Genomic DNA, 20,469 nt, shown 5'->3' on the forward strand with positions numbered 1-20,469 from the left:
ACCTTCCAGAACCTTCCCACACATGTGCAAATTAATTTACTAAATCAGAGTAAAGAAATCTGGTGGCAGAAGGTCCACTTAATTGTGGTTATATAATCCTGGTTTTAGAGCACTTTGGGGAGATGTTGTGCCAATAAAGTGAGGTGGAACTCCCCCCAGGTGCTGTTGGGAGTGGGGGGGGGAATCAAGGAGGGATTTGCTGATTTGTTTATGCATTTAGAAGGTACAAAAAGAACCCCTGCCTTGCCTGGGGGGATGTGTTTGCTTATTTGCTTCTCTCTTCCTGTAACAGCCAGGGCTCAGCCATTCCTCCTCCTCTGATTAAGACTCTCCAGCAAACACTCTTCATGGATGGATGGCTGGGTGTTCCTTTGCCCTTGGGCTAACTCGGGTCCACAGCTATGAAGGGAATGTTGTCCCATGTACCAAACTGCTCACAAAACACACCCTGGCTGGATTAGGTGTGCTCTTTTCCACATTTGGGAAAAAACGTGCAGGAAAGGCAAGGACAAAGGAGGCAGCAGGAACTTCCTCTGGCTCTTCCTGCTTTCCTAGTGCAACGTGGCAGCTCTGGGCTCTTTCCCTTGGGAAGAATCAATGGCCTGAGATTCCTGGAGCAGGTGACTCCCGACTAAAGGCCCTTGGAGCAGCCCGGCCCTCACCGTGGCAGAGTTTGTTTTGCCTTTCCTGCTGTAAATAAAGCTGATTTTAGACCTTTTAGCCCAGATGTTTGTTCCTTGTGTGAGGTGCAAGGCCGATCACCTGGTTGTACCTGCAGCCTCACAGCCCAATTCCAGCATCACCCGGAGCCACCCCGGGGCTGGAGTGGGACCCTCGGGTGGGGTGGGGGTCCCCAGGACCCCGCCCGGTGTGACGGGGAGATGAGCACGAGGATGCACTGGGGACTCACAGGGACACCGGGGAGGCCTGCGGACAGGTGGACAGTGGTGAAAAGGGACAGTGAGAGACACGGGCCCAGGGTTAAGGGTGGCAGCGGCCATTCACCCCTCGAGGGTCGGTGTCTCCATCCATGTCAGCGTCCTCATGAGAGTTCTTGTCCCCATGGCGCAGCATGACACGGGCCGCGCCGGCTCCGTCCCCGTGGCAGCCGCCCCAGGCCCCGGTAACTGGGCCTCGCCGTATCCGGCGTCGCTTCCCTGTCGCCATGGCAACCCGGAAGTGGCGTAAGGGACAGGCAGGAAGTGGCCGCTGGGGCGGAAGCGGCGGCGCGATGGCGGCGGTGACAACGGAGAGCGGGGCCGGGAGCGGGGCCGCAGGCAGCCCCGAGGCCACCGGCGGGAGCACCGGGGGCGGCGGGTGGCGGCGTCCCCACGGGCCGCTCCAGCGCTACTATGGCCCGTCCACTGCCGAGGCGGCCGAGGCGGCCCCGGACCCCACCGACATCAACGGGCCCCACTTCGACCCGGAGGTGTTCATGACCAAGGTGGGCGCGGAGACCCCTCCCGCGGGCACCCCCACCTTGGCAGGGGCTCCGGGACTCCGATGGGCCCCGGGAGGTCCCCGCGGGGCCGCGTCACGAGGGACCTCGATGGGTGGGGGAGGACCGCAGGGTCCCCAGAACCTTCGGATTCTGAGGGGATCCCAGAAAGGGCCCCCTGGAGCACCCTGTGGATTTGCTTCCCTGTGCACGCCGATTCCCACAGTGTGGGAATGGTACTGAGGTGCTCGGCAGCAGATGGATCGGGGCAGGGGGGAGCCCTGGAGGGCAGGGGAGGCTCCTGGAGAACACTTCCATATCCCGGGAGAATCCAGGGGGGACAGTTAGGGATCCTGCAGGAAAGCTGAGGGGCCCAGACTGACTATGGAGGGCAGTTGATCTCAATTAAGGGGCTCCAGAGACGGCAGTGAGGGATCCAGGGGCAGATGAGTGTCCATTGTCCCCTCAGGTGCGCAGCGAGTGTCCCCTGGGGCAGCTCCTGGCCCGCGAGGCCGCGCTGGGCCGGGAGATCCGCGCCCTGGACAGTGACATGCAGACCCTGCTCTACGAGAACTACAACAAATTCATCTCCGCCACTGGTGAGCTGTTCCCTCTGGGGCCTACTGATGGCAGCACTGGGAAACAGGAGTTTGGGGGTGTTCACTCTGAAATCTGCTGATGGCAGCCGTGGGAAATGGGGATTTGGGGGTGTTCACTCTGAAATCCACTGATGGCAGCCGTGGGAAATGGGGATCTGGGGGTGTTCAATCTGGCAGCACTGGGAAGCTGCCCTGGGGATTGTGGTGGTTCACTCTGGAGCCCAGTGACAGCCACTGGACAACCAGCCTTCCCTGGGGGGTTATGGCTGTGGTGTGTTAATCCTGGGCGGGCCAGGGGGGTCCCAGGCAGCCGAGGGACTTGGCACTTGGCTCGTGTCCCACAGACACCATCCGGAAGATGAAGGTAGATTTCCGGCACATGGAAGCAGAGATGGATGACCTGGCGGCCAACATGGCGGCCATCAGCGCCTCGAGCGCCCGCGTCAGCGCCGCGCTGCAGGACCGGCACCGCCGCGGCGCCCAGCTGGCCGGTACGGAGCGGGGCCATCCAGGGGGCAGATCCAAGGAGGTTTATTGGGATGAATCATGTGGGGCAGAGGGGCAGATCTACGGGGTGGGTGTCCCCCACGGCGGGCAGATCCAGCAGATGGTCTCACCACCGGGTCTCATCCTGCTCCCGTTGTGTCCCCACCGCTGACGCCGTGTCCCTGCAGGGGTGCAGGCGCTGCTGCGGAAGCTGCAGGCGCTGGTGGAGGTGCCGGGGCGGCTGCGGCGCTGGGCAGGGACGGAGCCAGCTCGTGCCCTGCGCTGCCACGCCCGCGCCCGCGCCGTGCTGCGCCACTACCGCCACCTGCCCTCCTTCCGCGCCATCGAGGACGAGAGCCACGCCATCATGGCCGACCTGGCCCAGCGCCTCCGCACACGCCTCCGGTGCGTTCACCCGGAGCCTGCCCATGGCGGCGCTGGGAAATGCGGGTTTGGGGCTGTTCACTCTGGAGCCTACTGATGACTTCTGTTGCTTATTCCCTGTTTTCTGCCATGCCACTGTTGACCCCGGGCCCTCCCGACCACCAGGGAGGAGACACTGGATCCCAAGGAACTCACCGAGTGTGTGGAGATGCTGCTGCAGCTGGAGGAGCCGGCCGAGGAGCTGAGCGAGGAGTTCCTGAGCCAGGCGGGCGCGCGCCTCGAGGCCGAGCTGGCGGCGCTGGAGGCCGAGCTGCCCGCGGCCGACCCCTCGGGCACGGCCAGCACGCCGCCACCGCCCGCCTCCGACATCCTGGACTTCGTGGACCGCGGCAGCTCGGCCTTCGTGGGCACGCTGTGCCAGCTGGCCGGCTCGTACCGCGCGCTGTTCGGCGGGGAGGACACGGGGCGCCTGGAGCCCTTTGCCGCCGCGCTGGCCACCCGCTACTTCGCGCTGCTGGAGCGGCGGCTGGCGCTGGAGCGCGGCCTGGGCGACACGTCCCTGCTGGTGCGGGCGCTCGACCGCTTCCACCGCCGGCTGCGCGCGCTGCTCGAGCTGCTGCCCGCGGGCGCCGACGCTGCCGCCGCGCTGGTGGCCCGGGCCGCCCGCGAGCGCGTCGACCGCTACCTGCGCGCCCTGCAGACCTTCTTCCTGGGCTGCCTGGGTGACGTGCGCCAGGCGCTGGCTGCCCCTCGGCCCCCCGGCAAAGAGGGGCCCGGCCTGCCCGACCTGCTGGCCACGCTGGCCGCCTCCGTGCTGGGCCAGCTCAAGGCCGTGCTGGCCTATGTGCAGCTCTTCACCGCCAGGGACGTCGCCTTTGCCAGCCTGCCCTACTTCAAGGTGGGGTAACACGGGGTGGGGTGCTTTGGGGGGACAGGCTGAGGGGGCTAGGGGCATTGTGGGGGTCACTGGAGCAATCTGTGGGTGGCGCAAGGCAGGTTGGGGGTCACACAGGGTGGTTTGGAGCCTGTACAAGGCAGTTTTGGGGTTTGACCTGCCCCCCAATTTGTGGCACAGGGGGAGTTCTGTGTGACAGCAGTGCGTGAGGGACTGGTGGTGGCCTTCGTGCGCTGGCTGTGCCGCACCGCCCGTGGCTTCGCTGATGGCCCGGCTGAGCGGGGAGCTCCCGCTGCTCCCCCGGCCCTGCTGCTGCTCCTCGCCCGTCTCTGCCTGGACTACGAGAACTCCACCATCAGCTACATCCTCACCCTCACGGATGAGCAGTTCCCGCCCCAGGTGAGCCCCTAAATGGCCCTAGGAGGATCCTGCACGTCCGTGAGGGATCTTCAGGGGGGATTTGCGTGGCCTCAAGAGCCCCTGAAGCCCCAAGGACCTGTAAGAGGGGCAGTGATGCTGCTTCAGGCAGAATGTCCCACCTGTCCCCAGTGTCCCTGTGCCCCCAGGACATCAGATGTAGAGGCACAGGGAGGGGAAGCATCTCCACATGTGCTCATGCCCCTCGTATTCCCAGTGGTGACAGTGCTGCAGAGGAGGTGCAGGGCTGATCCCGCCTGTGTGTGTCCCCCAGGACTCGGGGCCGGCGGTGACGCCGGGGCCGGCGCTGTGTGCGGAGGCGCGGGCGGCGGCGCAGCGGCTGCTGGACCACTACGTGCAGGTGCAGGGCGCGGCCGTGGCGCAGATGCTGCGCAAGAGCGTCGAGACGCGCGACTGGCTGGGCACCGTCGAGCCGCGCAACGTGCGCGCCGTCATGAAGCGTGTGGTGGAGGACATCACCGCCATCGACGTCCAGGTCGGGCCGACACCGGGGCTGAGGGGGTTGTCCAAGATCCCTGTGTGGCCCTTTGGGGATTCTGGATGGGTGTGGGAGGCTCACAAAGACTTTGAGGGATGCTGGGTGCTTTGGGGGGTCCCAGGAGGGGAGTGTGGGTGCTGAGGGTGTGGTACCACCCACAGGTGGGGCAGCTCTTCGAGGAGGGTGTGAGGCGGGCGCAGAGCAGCGATTCCAGCCGGCGCGCCTTCTCCGTCTACAGCAGCTCGCGGGCGCCTGGCCGCTATGCCCCCAGCTACACCCCCAGGTCAGCCCTGCCACCCCTGGGTCACCCTGGCACCCCCAGGCTCCCTGTGTCACTGCCTGGGCCACCCGGGCACCCCTGGGCTTCCTGTCACTCCTTGAGTATCTACTGTACCCTCTTCATGATCCCAGACTGTCCCAGGCTGTCTTGACAGCCCTTAGCTGTTCCCATATCCCCAGACCGTCCTAATGATGATCTCTGTTTGTCCCAACAATCCCTGTGTTCCTTACAACTGTCCCAGAATCCCCTGGTGATCCCCATCATCCTTGAGTCCCTCAGTTGTCTTGGGGCCGTCCCTCTGTGTCCTGGGGCCATCCTCACATTCCCCTACCTTTCTGTCCCCAAAAGCATCCCTGTGTCCTCTGACCCTTTCTGTGGCCCCTAACGGTCCCTGTGTTCCCATCCCCACATCCTTGGCTCTGTCAAGTCCCTGACTGTCCCTGTGTCCATGTCCTCAGTGCCCCCATGGATACCCACCTGCTCAGCAACATCCAGAAGCTTTTCTCTGAGCGCATCGATATCTTCAGCCCTGTTGAGTTTAACAAGGTGAGGTCATGTGGACACCACCATGTCCCTAAACATCCCCAGAAGTCCCAAATTACCTACCTTCCCACTGCCACATGTCCCTGGTGTCAGGGCTCAGGGTGTCCCCGGAAGCTGATGTCCAGGACAAGGGTGTTCCCAGTGTCCCCTGCCCTAGGACTCTGAGGGGAAGAGTGGGATCTGCATAGCAACCAGGTCAAGGGTGTCCATGTGCCACACGTCCCCATGCTCTGGAGTTACATGGGGAGTGGCAGTCAGGACAACCTTCCCCGCATCCCGTGTGGATACCATCCCCGCGCCCGCATGCCACATGTTCCCGCTGTCCCCTCACACAGGTGTCGGTGCTGACGGGGATCATCAAGATCAGCCTGAAGACGCTGCTGGAGTGCGTGCGGCTGCGCACGCTGGGGCGCTTCGGGCTGCAGCAGGTGCAGGTGGACGGGCACTACCTGCAGCTCTACCTGTGGCGCTTCGCCTCCGACGAGCGCGTGGTGCAGGGGCTGCTGGACGAGGTGGCCGCCAGCGCTGCCCACCGCTGCCTTGACCCCGTCCCCATGGAGCACAGCGTCGTCGAGCTCATCTGCGAGCGCGGGTAGCATGAGGGACGGGGACGTGCCACACATGGGGCCCGTTACACCTCTGGGGACAGACCTGGGCCCTGTGAGTCCCCACACGTACATGAGGTGTCCTTCCCAACATGAGGACACCTTGTCTTCACACCGGGTTGCGCCATGTTGTTCAAACCCCACTTCCCCACTGCCTCCCCAGCCCAGTGACACAGTGTTATCCCCCCACCTTGGTGACATCCCCTCGTGCCTGGAGACAGCCCCTTTGTCACTAATAAATTATGTGTGAGTTGAATTGAATGTTGTGTCCCTGTCTGTGCCTGGGGGGTGGGAGCTGGCCCTGTACACAGTGGGGTCCCACCTGCAGCTGGGCTGATAGCACAGGGACAGGGGCTGGGCACTGAGCGATGTCCCCAATGGACCCACAGCCACGAGGGCCCCAAACCTTAAAAATCAGCCTCCAAAAATCAGCCTTAAAAATCAAAAAGCCTCCACGGGCGCTACAAAGTGCTGGGGAACCCACAGGGACACAGATTTTCCACAGGAGATCAGTTCTCCCCAGGCAGGACATCCTTGCTTTGAGGAATTGACACAAAAGAGACAAGACTCCAAACCCTCAATTTCTGTAACAAAAAGCTGTGAGGAGCCCAGAAATGATTAAATTCACTTTATCCAACACTGTTTGGCCAACTCAGAAGCTTTTGTACAAGAAATCTTGGTCACGCGGATACAGACCTGGGTGCACAGGACAGCCAGTGGAAACACAGGCACTTCATGGGTACAGACAGCAATAGCCAGACCTGAATCTACAGAACAACCCCAGCAGCAGACTCTCCACAGATACAGATCTGCACATGCAGAGCAGCCCCAGCATACAGACACCAGTGTATTTAAATACAAAACCTTTTGTATTTAATTTAAAAACAAAATGTAATATTATGCTTCTTTTGAAGAACATTTGCTGGCAAACATTGTGTTGGCTACAGACACACAGACAGGATCATGACCCCTCACACAAAGCACAGTATCAACAGGGGTTTTACAGGGCTGGGCTAGGTGCAGAAGGAATGACTAAATCACCACAGACTCCTGGAATGGGAAGGCTGAGCTGGAATTTTTGTTTCATTGAAATTGGGTTGGCCAGAGTCCGGTTAGCAGTGGCTCACTGAACAGGAAGTGCTAAACAGGCCGAGAGACAACGAGCTGATGCTGAGCCACAGCCGAGGGTGAACAAGAGGGATTAAGGTTAAAAACATCCTCTTAAATCCCATCTGGCCTCACAGATGGAATTTCACTGAGAAACAAAAAAAAAATCTGCCAAAACCCTTGCAGAGTTTCTCCTATCAAGGCCTAGAGCTGGCTCACACTTGCGGGTCCTCGGGGACATGGTCACACCATGGTCACTTCTCTCCACAGCTGGCGGAACGTCACTGAGACCCTCACGGTGTTCCTGCCCCAGCCGTGCCAACATCAGCTGTGTCCAGCTGATGGACACCACCACACAGGTAGGGAACAGAGCAACGAATCCCTTTGGGATTGCAGGAGATGAAGAGCACACCTGGGAACACCTTCCTGAGAAGAGCGGTAGAGCAGGCCGGACTGTGCCCTGGTGCAGTGGTCCCTGGCTGTCACAGGCCGCGAGGGCAGCACAGTACAACTGATGAATGGCAGGGCCTGCCAGGCCTGTGTGACAGAGGGGGGAATCCCACAGCTTCGGGTGACACCCCTCACCCGCTGAAGGTCTGAGTCCATGCCAGCTCCAAGCTAAGGGTACGAGAGAGGCACGTCCCGGGCAGAACCTCGTGGCTTTGCCTGAGAGAAACCAGCCCCGCAAACCGAGGCGCAGGAACCCAGGAAAAGCTGCCATTTATTCAATGCTAGAACCTAAATACTTAAAGTGAAGAGTGACTCCTTCCTCACCTGGAGACAGGAAGGCACACCTGCTGCACACCTGTGTTCACCTCAGGGCTTCTTGAGGCCACAGGGCAGCCCCAGGGCTGGCTTGGCCGCCACGGTGGGCGGGGAGTGCCACACGGCCGAGCTCGTGCGCTTGAAGTAGCGGGGTTTGTTCTTGTAGAAGATGTGCTCCAGCTTGGGGCTGGGGATGGCCCCGAACAGCGCGTCCAGGTCAGGGGGGTTGTAGTACTGCCGGATCACAGCCTGGCTGAGCTGATTCCCTGCAGGAACAGATAAGGCTTGCGTTAATTTTGTTAATTGGGATTGCTGTGTAGGCTGCTGTATGAGGCCTGTCCACGCTCTGCTGATCTCTCATCACTCCAAGGCAGCTTAGCAGTGTATTTGCCCCCCATCACGTTGTGACAAGATCCCCAAGTGGTGGAGGAGCCCCCTGATACCACATTCCACATAGAATCATGGAATAGTTTGGGTTGGAAGGGATTTTAAAACTCATCTAAGCTCCAACACCCTGCCATGGGCAGGGACACCTTCCACTAGACCAGGTCGCTCCAAGCCCCTGTCCAGTCTTGGACACAGCAGTACTCATTTCATGCTGGAGTACTTTAAACTCCTCCAGGCAGGAGGAACTGGGCAAAACCCCACAGCAGCTCCCACAGTCTGCTGGGGGTCCTGGACACACACATCCCCCCCCCACACATACCGGTGGCCCAGGCAGGGACGGGCTTGCGTGGCTGGCTCTCGTCATCTGTCGAGTCGTCGCTGTTCAGGTCCATCCCATAGTCATTGGAGCTTGCCAAAGGCACCTTGAGTTCCTTCCTGCTCTGTGGAGTCATCTCGTACGAGTTGCAGGCAGGGGAATTCTAGAAGGGAGATATATTCCACAGGTGTTGGATGCAGCAGCATCACCAGGCTCCAAGCTATAGCAGGACCAGCTTGTCCCCACCTCCTGCTCTGTCACCTCATAGCAAGCCCTGAGTCTGGCAGTTCTCAAGTTTGGACCTGAGAGCTTGACCCAAGTTCCAAAGTTGTGACCCAATGATGGCTGTGCATGGCCTTCTCCTGTTTAATTAGGCTGATTAATTTGCCATCTGTGCCATGAGCGCACAGCAGTAGATGAATCAAATGGGTCCTGTAGAACAGAGCTCCACTCCAGCCAAGCCAAGGTTAACTGGAGGTTTTATGTCGCTGGAGCAGAGTCACATGCTCTAAACACTCTGCAACCCAACTTCTGGGCCTGATTAATGATATAAAACTGCTAATTGCTGTACAGAGAACCTGCCCACCAGCTCAGCCAAATCGAGCTCACGCTGATGGGAGCTGCACGGGCAGAAAGTGTAAGGGCAGGAGAAAACCTTCAACTGCAAATTACATGTTTTGTCAACTGGAAATTTTCAGCAGAAATTCTATTTTCAATCAGTAAATGAGTCTCTGAAGAGTTGGACACAGTTGTCCTTCCCCACCAGAGACCCCCATTCATGGCTTTGTGTCCAGTGACATTAACTTCCACCCACTGGTCCTGCACTTAAAGATTAAGATTCTGAGCATTGCAAAGAGACAAGAGCCACGTGTTTGTTGTCCGGATAAGAACACACACCCTCAGGATTCTCCCGAGCCAAACCACCACCATTCCACAGGCTCTGCTGACACCTTGTGGCTGTTCCCAAATTTGACCCGAAATAAAACTCAGCACTTTCTGCCCCTGAGGTCATTCTGGTATTTAAGAGGCATTTAAGACAGCTCCAACAGCTGCTGTGTTACCCACGGCCAGGAACCTTGTCCAATCCCTCCTGCTTCCTTCCCTCTGTCGTTGAAATATGCATGGAGTCAACCCCAGATAACCAGGATTTAAAGAATTCCTGTGTTATTGAAAAGGCAGATAAAAGCAGAGGGTGGAACTGCCCAAGGCAAGAGTGGATCAGTGCTGGGACTAAACTCTGCTGACACCCCTAAGGACCCATCCCAAGTTACCTCCTTGTTCTCCAGGAGCGGTGCCCGGGCATTGTCTTTGGCCTTTTGCTCCTCTGTCAGTTTCTTCTGCTCTTCCTCTTGCCTCTTCTTCTCCGCCAGCATCTGCTGCTCCCTCTGCCAAGCAACACCCACGGGATTACCCTTGGGGACTACACTGCCAACCCAGCCATCCATCTTTGTGGCAGGCAAAATATTCAAGCACCTCAGTTCCTCATACTGCTGAGGAGCACCTGGGACATGGTGCAGCTTCCTCAGAAGGGCACAAACACACTGACCCCCAGGCCAGAGTATCAGCTGCCTTTCTCTGACAAACCAGGGCCTCCCACCTTGGAAAACTTGCTGCTGACTTTATCTTGGGGCTATAAAAGCCAGAAATCAGCTGACCACCTGCAGAAGTCTGTGCTACTGATCTTGGCCTCTTTCTAGACTAGTAAACAGTAATTTTAGAGGCCAAGTCTCCCCATGGTATTGTAACCGTGCCACACAAGTCTGACTTCCTGCTCAGAAGTGCCCCAGTAGGTCTTCAGGGCTCCCCACAGCATCCCAGCTGAGTTGCTCCAACAGCAACAGCTGCTGAGGCCAGACTGTGTGGCTCTATCCCTTCCCAAAAATCAATCACTTACCTCCTTTTTCTCCATCTCCATCCGGAGCCGCTCCTTAGCAGCCGCTTCTTCCTTCTGCAGGCGGGCAGCCTTCTCCTGCTGCTCCCGGAGCCTGGGAACCACAGCACAGGCCCTCACTCCCAGAACCACACCAGGGCCCTCCCTCGCTCACAGCTCTTCAGGCACTCCCCGCCACACTCCTGACATCCCTGAGCCCAGAGTTCCCCCTTGGCAGCCCAGCACCAGCAACAGTCCAGAGCTGTGCTGCCAGGTCACTGCAGCTCCCTGCTGCTCCAGCCTTCCACTCCTGCCCTCTGCTCTGGCTGCGTTTCAATCCCATCCCAGAATTTGGTACATAAATGGGGATTTTGCCTTACTTTTCTGCCTGGATCCGCTCCTGCTCCCTCTTCCTCTCCAGTTCTCTCTCTGCAGCCAACTGTCTCTCCCGCTCCTGTTCTGCCTGCCTCTGCTCGGCGATCTTCCGGGCACGCTCCTGCTCCTCTTCCCTCTTCTTTTGCATCAGTTCCCTGCGCCGCCGCTCCTCCTCCTCCTGTAAGCCCAGGCAGGAGTTACTCACCTGACAGGAGCAGGCTCCAGAGGAAGCAACAGGAACCTCTCACTTGACCCAAATCCTCATTGCTACATGGCAGGGAAACATCCTGGGGGTAAATTCCCAGTGCCCAAGGCAGGTGGATCCCTTGTCCAGCTCTGCTTGTGGGACAGAACAGGCCCACACACACACCTGCTGCAGAGCTCTTTGTCTCCTGGCCTCCTCCTCTTGTCTGCGCCGGGCCTCAGCTTCCTCCATCTTCCTGGCAGCCACTCTCTTCTTGATCTTCTCCTCTGCCAGTCTTTCTTCCCGCACCTGGAGCACACATAGAGCCAGTCTCAGGTAGGACAGCACAGCAGGACTCCTCACAGGGAAAACCCTCCCTCCTTTTCCCTCAGCAACTAAGGGGGCCTGTGCTCTGTTTTAAAAAGGTCATATTTAGGGCAATGACCTTGTATTGCACCCTTCCAGGAAGAGCTGACCCCATCCTGGGGTTTTACACATCCAGTCCCACAAAGCCATTGGTATATAACCTCAGAGCCATGCAATCAGACACGCAGCTGGGGATAATTAAAGCAGACAAATGACCACTAGGCCTCTGCACAAATTGCCTGGAAGACTGGAATCTGAGGAAGGCTCTGGAGGAAGGATGTTTGCTTTCCCCTGTCCAGCTATTACTCAGCTGGGAAAAGCAGCAAATAAAACCTTGGGGCCATTAGGCCACCTTTATCTACTGCAAGTCCTTCTCCCATCTACCAGAGCATTAATATAGCCCATTTAGATTTGTGATTATGGAAAAACAGTGGTTCTGCTGCCATTTGCTGTAGCCAGAGAAAGGCTGTCCCTCAGGATCATCAAGGCTCTGGAAAGTTCTTTATTCATCTACTTTTTGTTCAGCCTCCAGAATCCAATCAGCCTCCATGCCCCTTTTTCCAGAGAGCACATCTGTGTGGTGCCAACTGCCCCAGTGGCTACTGATTGTCCCAAACAAGCTCTGCAGGGGCTGTACCTTCTCGGTCTTCTCATCCAACAGCGCCATCTTCTGCTCGATCCTCCTCTTCCTCTCCTTCTCCATCTCCTCTGCCCGCTCCCGGGCTTGCAGCACCTTGCGCAGGCGTTCCTCGCGCTTCCTGAGGACACAGCCTGGCTCACCATCGTGTTCCAGCCAGGTGAGCTCCCCTCAGCTCAGCACAAGGCCAAAAAGACACAGCAGGAAATTCAGTGGCCCAAATTCCCCATTCATTTAAGCACCAGCCATGTTTAAGTTCTGTCAGAAAGTGGGGACTCAAGACAAAAAGCTGCACCAGTGGGCAGCAAGGACAGTCAATGCTCTGTATCAGCATTCCAGGGATACCCCAAGGAAAAACATTGCCTGTGTCCACAGGAGGTTCTGCTTCTTGCACAGTTCCTGCAAGATAACACACCTGGACACAGGAACCTACAGGTGGCCAAGAGCAGTGTGACCACATCTACTCACAGCTTCGCCTCTCCGAGTCGCCGTTTCTTCTCCTCCTCCACCTTTTGCCTTCTCAGCTGCTCAGCTTCTTGCTTCTTCCGCAGAGTCTCCAGCTTGTGCCTCTCCTTTTCCTGAGGGGAATTGAATGTCATTGTACCCAGTGGCCAGCGCTCTTTCCCACCTCAGATGCTTTGGGCAAGGGCCCAGACGTGACAGCAAGGAGCTGCAGGCAGGAATATGGGATGGTGACAGCCCTGGAGCAGAGCTCGTGACCTGGTCACGAATGGACATAGACAAGGAAAACACTGGTGTGAATCTCAGGGAGCACGAGGAGAAGGTAGAGTGTTGAAACAGGAGCATCAGCTCTGGAAGCCCAGGCAGCATCCTCAGGGACTGCAGGCAGCCAGCCCCGTGCCTTCTTTTGGTGCAAAGGAGCCATCAAGCAGCGCTAATGCCTGGCACGGCTCCCGCTTCCTGCGGCGAACACGGGGACAGATGGCGCTCCAGGAAACACCTTGAGCTCCCACTGGCGCCTGCGCCTCCCACGAGGCTCGGTCTGGTGGTGAACCACGAGCGCTCCGAGAGCTCCCAGCTCGCTCCGGCACGCAGCCAGATCCATGTGCCAGCCAGAACCAGGGGCTTTCTCCTCGTTTTCCTGAGCCAGCCTAGGCATGCTGTCGGCCAGGGGAGCAAGATCCAGCCACCACTACAACCACAGCAAATGGACTAACATCAGCCCACTCCATGCCAAAGCAGGCCTGGTCTCAGCACAAAGCCACAGATCAGCACGGGCATTATCCAAGGGAATCCCTTACACTAGGCTCCATGCTGTAAATGCTTGGTACTGTCAGCATCCAAACTGGTTAATATAAAACTAACAATTGTATCTTATTGCTCTGCTGCTATTTAGTTATGTTCAGCTCCCACATGGAAAAACTCCTGAGGGGGCGCTGCCTGCACTGGAATGAAACCTAAATCATTCCACGAACTGACAGCAGCAGAGGAAGCACTCTCTAGCCACAAGACTCTTTTCTCATCTTATTAATTCCTTTGTAGGGCTGACACTATCATCAGCAGGGGCCCAGCGAGATTGAAGCTGGAATCATTCACTGCTTCCCAATGGCCTTCCCTGACCTGCTGGAGCACAGCCAGCCTCTGAGCACAGCTCTAGGAAGCTCTGCCATTAGGCTGCTAGATGCAGGAATACCAATTCCTGCATCCTGTCCTCCTCTTTCTCCTTCTCAGCTCTCCTGCAAGGAGAAACCAGCCCCAGAGGTAGCTGCTTTGCAGGTAAGTTGTTTGGTATCACGAATATGAGCAATTCCTACTTGGCATGTGGCTTCCAGCATGGCTGTGAGTGAATCCAGGAAGCTACCTCCAAAGTTTGAATTTAAGAGGTATTTGCTCAATCTCACTCAGGAGAGAAGTCCTATAAAGGAGACCTGGGATCAGGCCAGACCTGAGAATAGGAGACCTGGCTTCAGTTATCAATACAACTCAACATGCACAATCCACTCGATTTCTGTTTCCCAGTTTTCATCTCTGACTGTTACTTGCCAATAACACAGGGGAATGATGCAGGAATAAAGCTTGGAGTTCAAACTGGAATTCTTCAGGAAGCTGACTAACCCAAATTCTATTTATTTAAGTGTAAACAGAGTGCTTCAAATCACTCAGTTTCAAATGGGTTGCAAAGCTTCTCTCACAGCTGTGCTTTAAGTTAGGCACTTAATGAAACCACCATGTACTGGCTTAGAGCAGAGCCTCCTCTTACCTTGGGATCAACTTGGAGAGGGGTGTTGTACCTGATGAAGGATTTTATGACTCCATTCCTCCCCACAGAGCTCGGTGTCATGAGGAGCTGGTTCTTCTGCACAGTGTGCAGGAATGTTTTGAATGGACGCACCACCTGTGGGAGGAACAGCAAAGTGTGAGTGCAGATGGGTAAAAAAGGGTCCTGCTGAGGCATGGCCAGGGTTACAAGGACCTCACCTTGCTGGCTGGGAGGACTGGAGATGGAGTCTTCTTCCTGAGAGGAGACAGCCCTCCCTCCTCTGCCTGCTGGTGGTCGTAGCGCTCATCCACGGCTCTCTTGTAGCTCGGCTTCCTCCTGTGAGACAGCACAGGCCATCACACTGGGCAAATCCTCCTCATGCCTCCAAGTCAGGGCTGGAAAGGGCCATAAGCTATCCTGGGCTTAAGAGAGATTCCAGTGTGGGGAGGCCCTGGGACAGGTTGCCCAGAGAAGCTGTGGCTGCCCCATGCCTGGAAGTGTCCATGGACAGATTGGCTGGGGCTTGGAGCAACCTGGGATAGTTGAAGGTGTCCCTGCCTAGGGCAGGGGATGGCACTGGATGGGCTTTAATGTCCCTTCTAACCCAAATCAGTCTGTGATTCCAAGACCGTGCATACACAGTTAACCAATAAATAAAATCCTAATGCAGTAGAAAATAAAAATTAAATCACAGAATCATGGAGGCAGGGAAAACTTATTTGCAGAAGTTTCACAAACACTGAAGGCCAGTGAATAATGTCTCAGCACTGAACCTGTTTGGAACAGGACCACAGCCTGCCCAAGACACTTCCAACCAGGACATACCTGGCACTCTGGGGTGGCTCCAGGGTCTCCCCATTCTTATTTAAGTTGTTTTCTGAAAGAGAACAGTTACACAGTGAGTTCTAGCAGGAAAAATCCCCTCAACACAAGTTTGACAGCAGAGAAGGGATGTAGCAGCTCACTGAACAGCAAAACCACCTGCATGAGTGGGCACGGCAGGACCTGGCTCACATGGCAGCATTCCCACGTGGAAACTCCAGACAAAGCAGAGCTGTCCAAAGCTGTCTGGGTTCTGCACAGCTTCAGCAACAGAGCTCAACTGGGCCTCCCACAACCCTCCAGCCTCATTATAACCATCTCCATGTGCTTGCCAGGATGGAAATAACTCCAGCACAGAGTTTTCTCACTGCTAATTGTCTGAAACAAATCCCTGCTCATCAAACATTAATTAATCTTTCAAACTGAGCTCTCAAATTAACCAGTCAATCTTTCCAGCTTCCCAGCCAGCCTCCCAAAATGATAACTTCCCAAAGTGCTGCCCCAAAACCCTCTGGAATTACCATTGCTTTTTGGCTCCTGGGGCTGCCCTTGTTTGCTGACTGTGTGGGAGCGAAGGGACATCCGAGGGTTTTGGGAATCCTGTGGGAAAAGCAAAGGGGTTTCAGGACAATCACACATGGAAACTGTTCCTGGTTCAGATTGTGGGGTGGTTCTGACACAGGTATGGTCAGCAGCATTACCAGGGAATGCCAAACCACCTCTTGGCAAAGCCCTGGATGCTGCATCATCAGGAGAGGCAGGGACATTAACACGAGCATCTGCGCTGCTTAAACTCAACCAAGCTCATCAACTATTAAGGCCAGGAGCCTTCCAAGCTGTAAATCTGTGCTGCTGGAGCTCTGGCCAGAGCCAGTGTGCCCATTTCCCTGAGCAGTGACGAGTGGGGAGCCTGGACACAGCAGGCAAATGGCTCATTTCCATGATTTATCTGTTTGTTATGGGATACCCATCGCTGCTCTGCCTCTGCACTTAGGCTCCGCTGGGATAATGGGTTGTGGTTCTGGAATTACTCTCTCCTAACAGCACCAGCATTACCTCCTGGTCAGCAATTCACAGTGCTGCACTGGGAAGAGAAAAGGGATTGATGGAGAATTCATCCTCCCCAGTTGCTTCTGCAGAGCCTAGAAAAACTGACTTTTTTTGAGTTTCTGCACACTCGTAACAGCTCTCCTTGTTTTCACAAGTGCTTCAGGTCACTGCTCTGCTCCATTAATTCAGGCTCTGCTAATTGAAATTTATTCTGGACAAAACACTGACATGATCCCAGGATTAATTCCTCATTGAGGATTGTGGAGGGAAAGTGTTGACCTCAATAATATTCACAAATTTCCACGTTTGTCCAAACTAACAAGGGTTGAATTACCTGCAGGATTGACCAAAAGGTCAAAAGAAGCTTTAAAAATACAGCATGCAAACCATGACACCAGCTGAACCAAACTTCCCTGAACTATAAGGGTTTTTTTATCTGTAAAGACTGGGGACTGAATCTTCACACAATGATCTCTAGCAAGAGGTTAAGAAGGAAGAGCCAAGCAGGACTCAGCCCTGAGGTCAGGCTCAGGGTGGTGTGCAACAATTTCAACAGATTTAGGAAAATGACAGAGGAAAGTCAGAGAATCTTGGCAAGCATCCGAGCCTGTAACACCCTTCTGACAGAACAAAGCACCCAAAGCCACGGGTCACAGGTGCTCATTTCCCAAAGAAAACTTTGCTGGTTTTGGTTTTACTGGTTCTGAAATGTAGTGATTAAGACTTTCCCTAGTCTGAGTACCAGAACCACAGAGGCTCGGATGGGCTCGTGCACCTCTAAGCCAGACGCTCTGTGCCTTCCTCACTCACTGCTACGGGGACAGGTTACAAAGTCTGACAATCCACAGCCAGAGCTCCCAGATTTCCCAGTAGGGTGTAATCCCACACATTTTTCTCCCAAATCCACACAGGCACAAATGCTTTTAATCCCTGTCCAAATCTTACCAGCTTGGAGGGGGTGGAGGGTCCAAGAGGAGGCCTAGAAAAAAAAAAAGAAAGACAAAAGGGGTTGTGCTTAGCAAAACTGAGGAAACTGGGAAGCCACTTAGATTTTACATCAAGAATAGCAGTGAAAAAGTCCTGCAAGCAGGGTAGTGAGGATGAGTAAATAAATAAACAATTGAAAGCATTCTCACCCAGTTTTGACAACGGTTTCCTCATCCTCTGGCACACTTATGGAGCTGGAGGCTATGGGAGAGGAAGAAACACACTTGAGCTGTAAGGTTGGCATGCAGCCAAGGATCTGCTGGGATAAGGAGCTCCAGACACTGCAGAGGGGTTTGTCCTGCCCTGGGGCAGGGTGGGGCACAAGAGCACACCCAGGTGGCACTGCAGGAACATGGCCAGCAGTTCCAGTGCAGGAAAGCAGTTTTCAATTATGGATGAGTTCAGGGTGATATTCCACGAATTGGCATTAATGGGCCTTGGGCTTATCTGCAGGGATCTGACTGGACATCAACAGCAGTTAGAGCCAGCCTTATTTACAGTGGGAATGCTGCTTCCCAAACCAGCATTCCAGCTGGTTCTGCTGCACTGAGCTCAGGAGCTCTGGCACAGCCAGAACCTGCCATGAATAACCATAGTATCAAACAATCAGAGACTGGTTGGGATGGGAAGGGACCTTAAAGCTCGTCCAGTCCCACCCCCTGCCTTGAACAGGGACACCTTACACTAGCCCAGGTTGCTCCAAGCCCTCTCCAACCTGGCCTTGGACACCCACAGCTTCTCCATCAACATGTGCCAGGACCTGGCCTCCCTCAAACAGAGCAATTCTTTCATTATATCCCATCTAAATTTCCCCTTTTTCAGTCTGAACCCATTTCCCCTTGTCCTGTCACTCCAGTTCCTGATGAAGAATCTCCAGCTTGCTTGTTTAATAATTCCAGCAGTTTAGATGAGATTGTCCTAGCCTAAATCTGCCTCTGCAACCAACTGTAAAATTGTGGGAGAATTTTAATCTACAAAGTCCAGCCTTGAAATTCCCTTCTCAAATGAACTCTAGAACCAGCAGCCAGATCCTGCTAAGGAGAAGGGAACTGATGGGAAATTCACCTTGAAGGAAACAGGCAGGGCTTTAAGAGAATCCATCACCTCTTTTGGATCCCCAAACCTTCTCAGCTTTGCCAGCTATCCCCACAGAATCTGGGAAGACCAGCAGACCAGAGAAGCTGTGGCTGCCCCATTTCTGGGAGTGTCCAAGGCCAGGTTAGATGGGGTTTTGAGTGACCTGGATAATCTTTAAGGTCCTTCCAACCCAAACCATCCTGGGATTCCAGGATTAACAACTTCTCCCAGCAAATCAGCAATGGTTAAAGCTACGTTGAAATAGAGACACTGAGGCTGATCTCCCAGGTGACTTACAAGGCTGAATTCAGTCACCTATGCTCACAGGGGGCTCCAGAAAGCCAGGGAGGACTTCCATGAGGGACTGCAGCCTGTCTAGCCCGGGAAGTTCAGCTGCCACCCCTACACTGAAGACCCAGAAAGCAGAATCCCCCCCATGACACCCAAACTCACCATCCACAGAGCTGCAGGACACAGATCTCTTCCGAGTCGCCCTCTTCTTGCCCGCTGCCCTGGCGGTGGATGCCCGGATCATGCTCTCCCTCTTGCTGGCCAGGGAGTATTTCTCTGCCAGGGAGGTTCTGCGGCTCAGGGAGGCTTTCCCCATCAGGCTCCGGCGCACGGAGCGGCGGCTGAGCCTGGAGCCGGTCGGAGTCCCCGGGCTGTTCCTCAGGGGCTGGGAGGGCTCCTGAGCCCGGTTGTGTTCCCGTGGGGAGCCATCCTCCTCCTTCAGTCCAGCCCCTGGGCTCAGGATGACGGTGACATTGGCTGCCCTCGCTGTCTGCAGCTCGGCCACAGCCTGGCTGGCCTCGGGAGTACAGGGCACCATCAGCTCAGGGGCTGTGGGCACCAGCGGCGATTTGGGAACACCACATTCCTTGGGAGAGCCATTCCCTGAGCTCGTGGGGAGCAGCTCTGCCGGCTTTGCTCTGCTCCTCTGGAGAGGCACCGCAGTACCAACGTGGTTAGCTTCCACCCAGGGATCCTTCCCTGCTACCTGCAGGGCAGTAGGGGTCTCAGGAACCACCCTGGAGCTCCTGGCAGAGGCTGCAGCCCGGGATCGTGTCACGCGCTGCGGTGGAGAATCTTCCTTGGCCTCGGCCCTGCTGAGTTCCAGGTTTTCTTTGTTCTGGAGTCGCTGAGAAGATCGCACAGAAGGTCTGCTGCTGCCATTCCTCCTCCTGGAGAGGCTGATCACAGGAACAGTGGGTGAGATGGGAACAGGAGCCGGGACCAGCCCCGAGTTCTTCCGTGCACATACAGGCACGGAGCCAAAACACCTGGGATGGGCCCAGGAGACACAGAGCTGCACAAAGCAGCTAATGCAGACAGTAATTAAGGGATGCAATGACTTTAAAGCAGAAAGATAACAGACAGAGACACGGGGACATAGAACCAGGCAACAATAAAAGCACTTCTCATGAGAATCGAAATCCAATGTTTTTCAGCCGACAGTGCCCCAGACACAGGGTCTGACCAGACCTTTAACACCAGCGGGACGAAGGAAGGGGAACTGCCCCTGGACAAAGGAGTGCATCGCCAGGACATGCTCCGTGGAGGGCATTGTTTCCCTGAACCCCTGTCAGCAGGTCTGTTCCGCCTCCCACGGGCTCCCTCCCTTCTCCAGACCCCGAGGACACCCTCTGCGCTCTCCCTTTCCGCAGCCCGCCCCGAACGGGGCTCCTCGATCCCCGCTCCCACTGCCCCTCACCGCTTCCTGCCGGGCTCCTGCTCTTCCTGCAAGGCCGACAGCCGCTTCCTCCGCTGCCGTTTTTTCTGCGACGGCGTCTTGGGCATCAGCTCGAGCTCCTCGTTGTAGTTGCTAAAGAGGAAGGAGAGATCAAGGTAGGATCAGCACGAAGGGCGGCCGGTAGCGGCCGGGGCCTAGCGGGGAGCGGGATGCGGGTACCTGACAAACATCTTGACCGCCTCCTCATAGATCTCATCCAGCCACACCATATCGGTCTCGTCCACCTGCCGCAGGAACTGGGCCAGACGCCGGTCGCCCTCTGAGGGCAGCTCCATCGTTCGCGCCGCGACCGCCGCAGGCCCCATCGCCGCCGCGGCCGCCTTCGCCGCCATCGCTCCAGCGCCAACGGCCGCGCGCGCGCCGCACGCCGTTCAAACGCGGCCCCGCCCCCCCGCGACAGCCAATCACC

At 56.3% G+C, this 20,469-nt stretch overlaps 2 protein-coding genes across 2 annotated transcripts; one reads left to right on the top strand and one right to left on the bottom strand.

The window, feature by feature from the left end:
• The first annotated feature begins 1,179 nt into the window (after window positions 1–1,179).
• Window positions 1,180–6,407, top strand: VPS51 (VPS51 subunit of GARP complex). Its single transcript, XM_053979278.1, has 10 exons — window positions 1,180–1,444; window positions 1,908–2,037; window positions 2,382–2,528; window positions 2,712–2,928; window positions 3,073–3,805; window positions 3,983–4,201; window positions 4,494–4,715; window positions 4,880–5,001; window positions 5,457–5,544; window positions 5,877–6,407. The coding sequence occupies exons 1-10, from the start codon at window positions 1,232–1,234 to the stop codon at window positions 6,135–6,137; spliced, it is 2,352 nt and encodes a 783-aa protein (XP_053835253.1). The 5' UTR covers window positions 1,180–1,231; the 3' UTR covers window positions 6,138–6,407.
• A 352-nt stretch (window positions 6,408–6,759) lies between these two features.
• Window positions 6,760–20,443, bottom strand: INCENP (inner centromere protein). Its single transcript, XM_053980782.1, has 17 exons — window positions 20,220–20,443; window positions 20,022–20,132; window positions 18,764–19,500; window positions 17,383–17,434; window positions 17,192–17,225; window positions 15,718–15,796; window positions 15,200–15,251; window positions 14,593–14,710; window positions 14,375–14,509; window positions 12,622–12,731; window positions 12,154–12,274; window positions 11,337–11,459; window positions 10,972–11,144; window positions 10,616–10,706; window positions 9,993–10,106; window positions 8,725–8,884; window positions 6,760–8,284 (listed from the first exon to the last, which is right to left on the bottom strand). The coding sequence occupies exons 1-17, from the start codon at window positions 20,390–20,392 to the stop codon at window positions 8,070–8,072; spliced, it is 2,598 nt and encodes an 865-aa protein (XP_053836757.1). The 5' UTR covers window positions 20,393–20,443; the 3' UTR covers window positions 6,760–8,069.
• Between the last annotated feature and the right edge of the window lie 26 nt (window positions 20,444–20,469).

The sequence above is a fragment of the Vidua macroura genome, chromosome 6, assembly GCF_024509145.1.
Source record: "Vidua macroura isolate BioBank_ID:100142 chromosome 6, ASM2450914v1, whole genome shotgun sequence".
NCBI lineage: Eukaryota > Metazoa > Chordata > Aves > Passeriformes > Viduidae > Vidua > Vidua macroura.

Excerpts from the sequence above, each read along its gene's own strand:
- VPS51 (XM_053979278.1), top strand. The coding sequence starts at position 1,232 with ATGGCGGCGGTGACAACGGAGAGCGGGGCCGGGAGCGGGGCCGCAGGC. Across the intron at positions 2,529-2,711 it reads CCGCGGCGCCCAGCTGGCCG|GGGTGCAGGCGCTGCTGCGG; the intron begins GTACGGAGCGGG and ends GTGTCCCTGCAG. Across the intron at positions 2,929-3,072 it reads CGCCTCCGCACACGCCTCCG|GGAGGAGACACTGGATCCCA; the intron begins GTGCGTTCACCC and ends CCCGACCACCAG.
- INCENP (XM_053980782.1), bottom strand. The coding sequence starts at position 20,392 with ATGGCGGCGAAGGCGGCCGCGGCGGCGATGGGGCCTGCGGCGGTCGCG. Across the intron at positions 14,510-14,592 it reads CAGTCCTCCCAGCCAGCAAG|GTGGTGCGTCCATTCAAAAC; the intron begins GTGAGGTCCTTG and ends TTCCTCCCACAG. Across the intron at positions 8,885-9,992 it reads CGCTCCTGGAGAACAAGGAG|AATTCCCCTGCCTGCAACTC; the intron begins GTAACTTGGGAT and ends TCTCCCTTCTAG.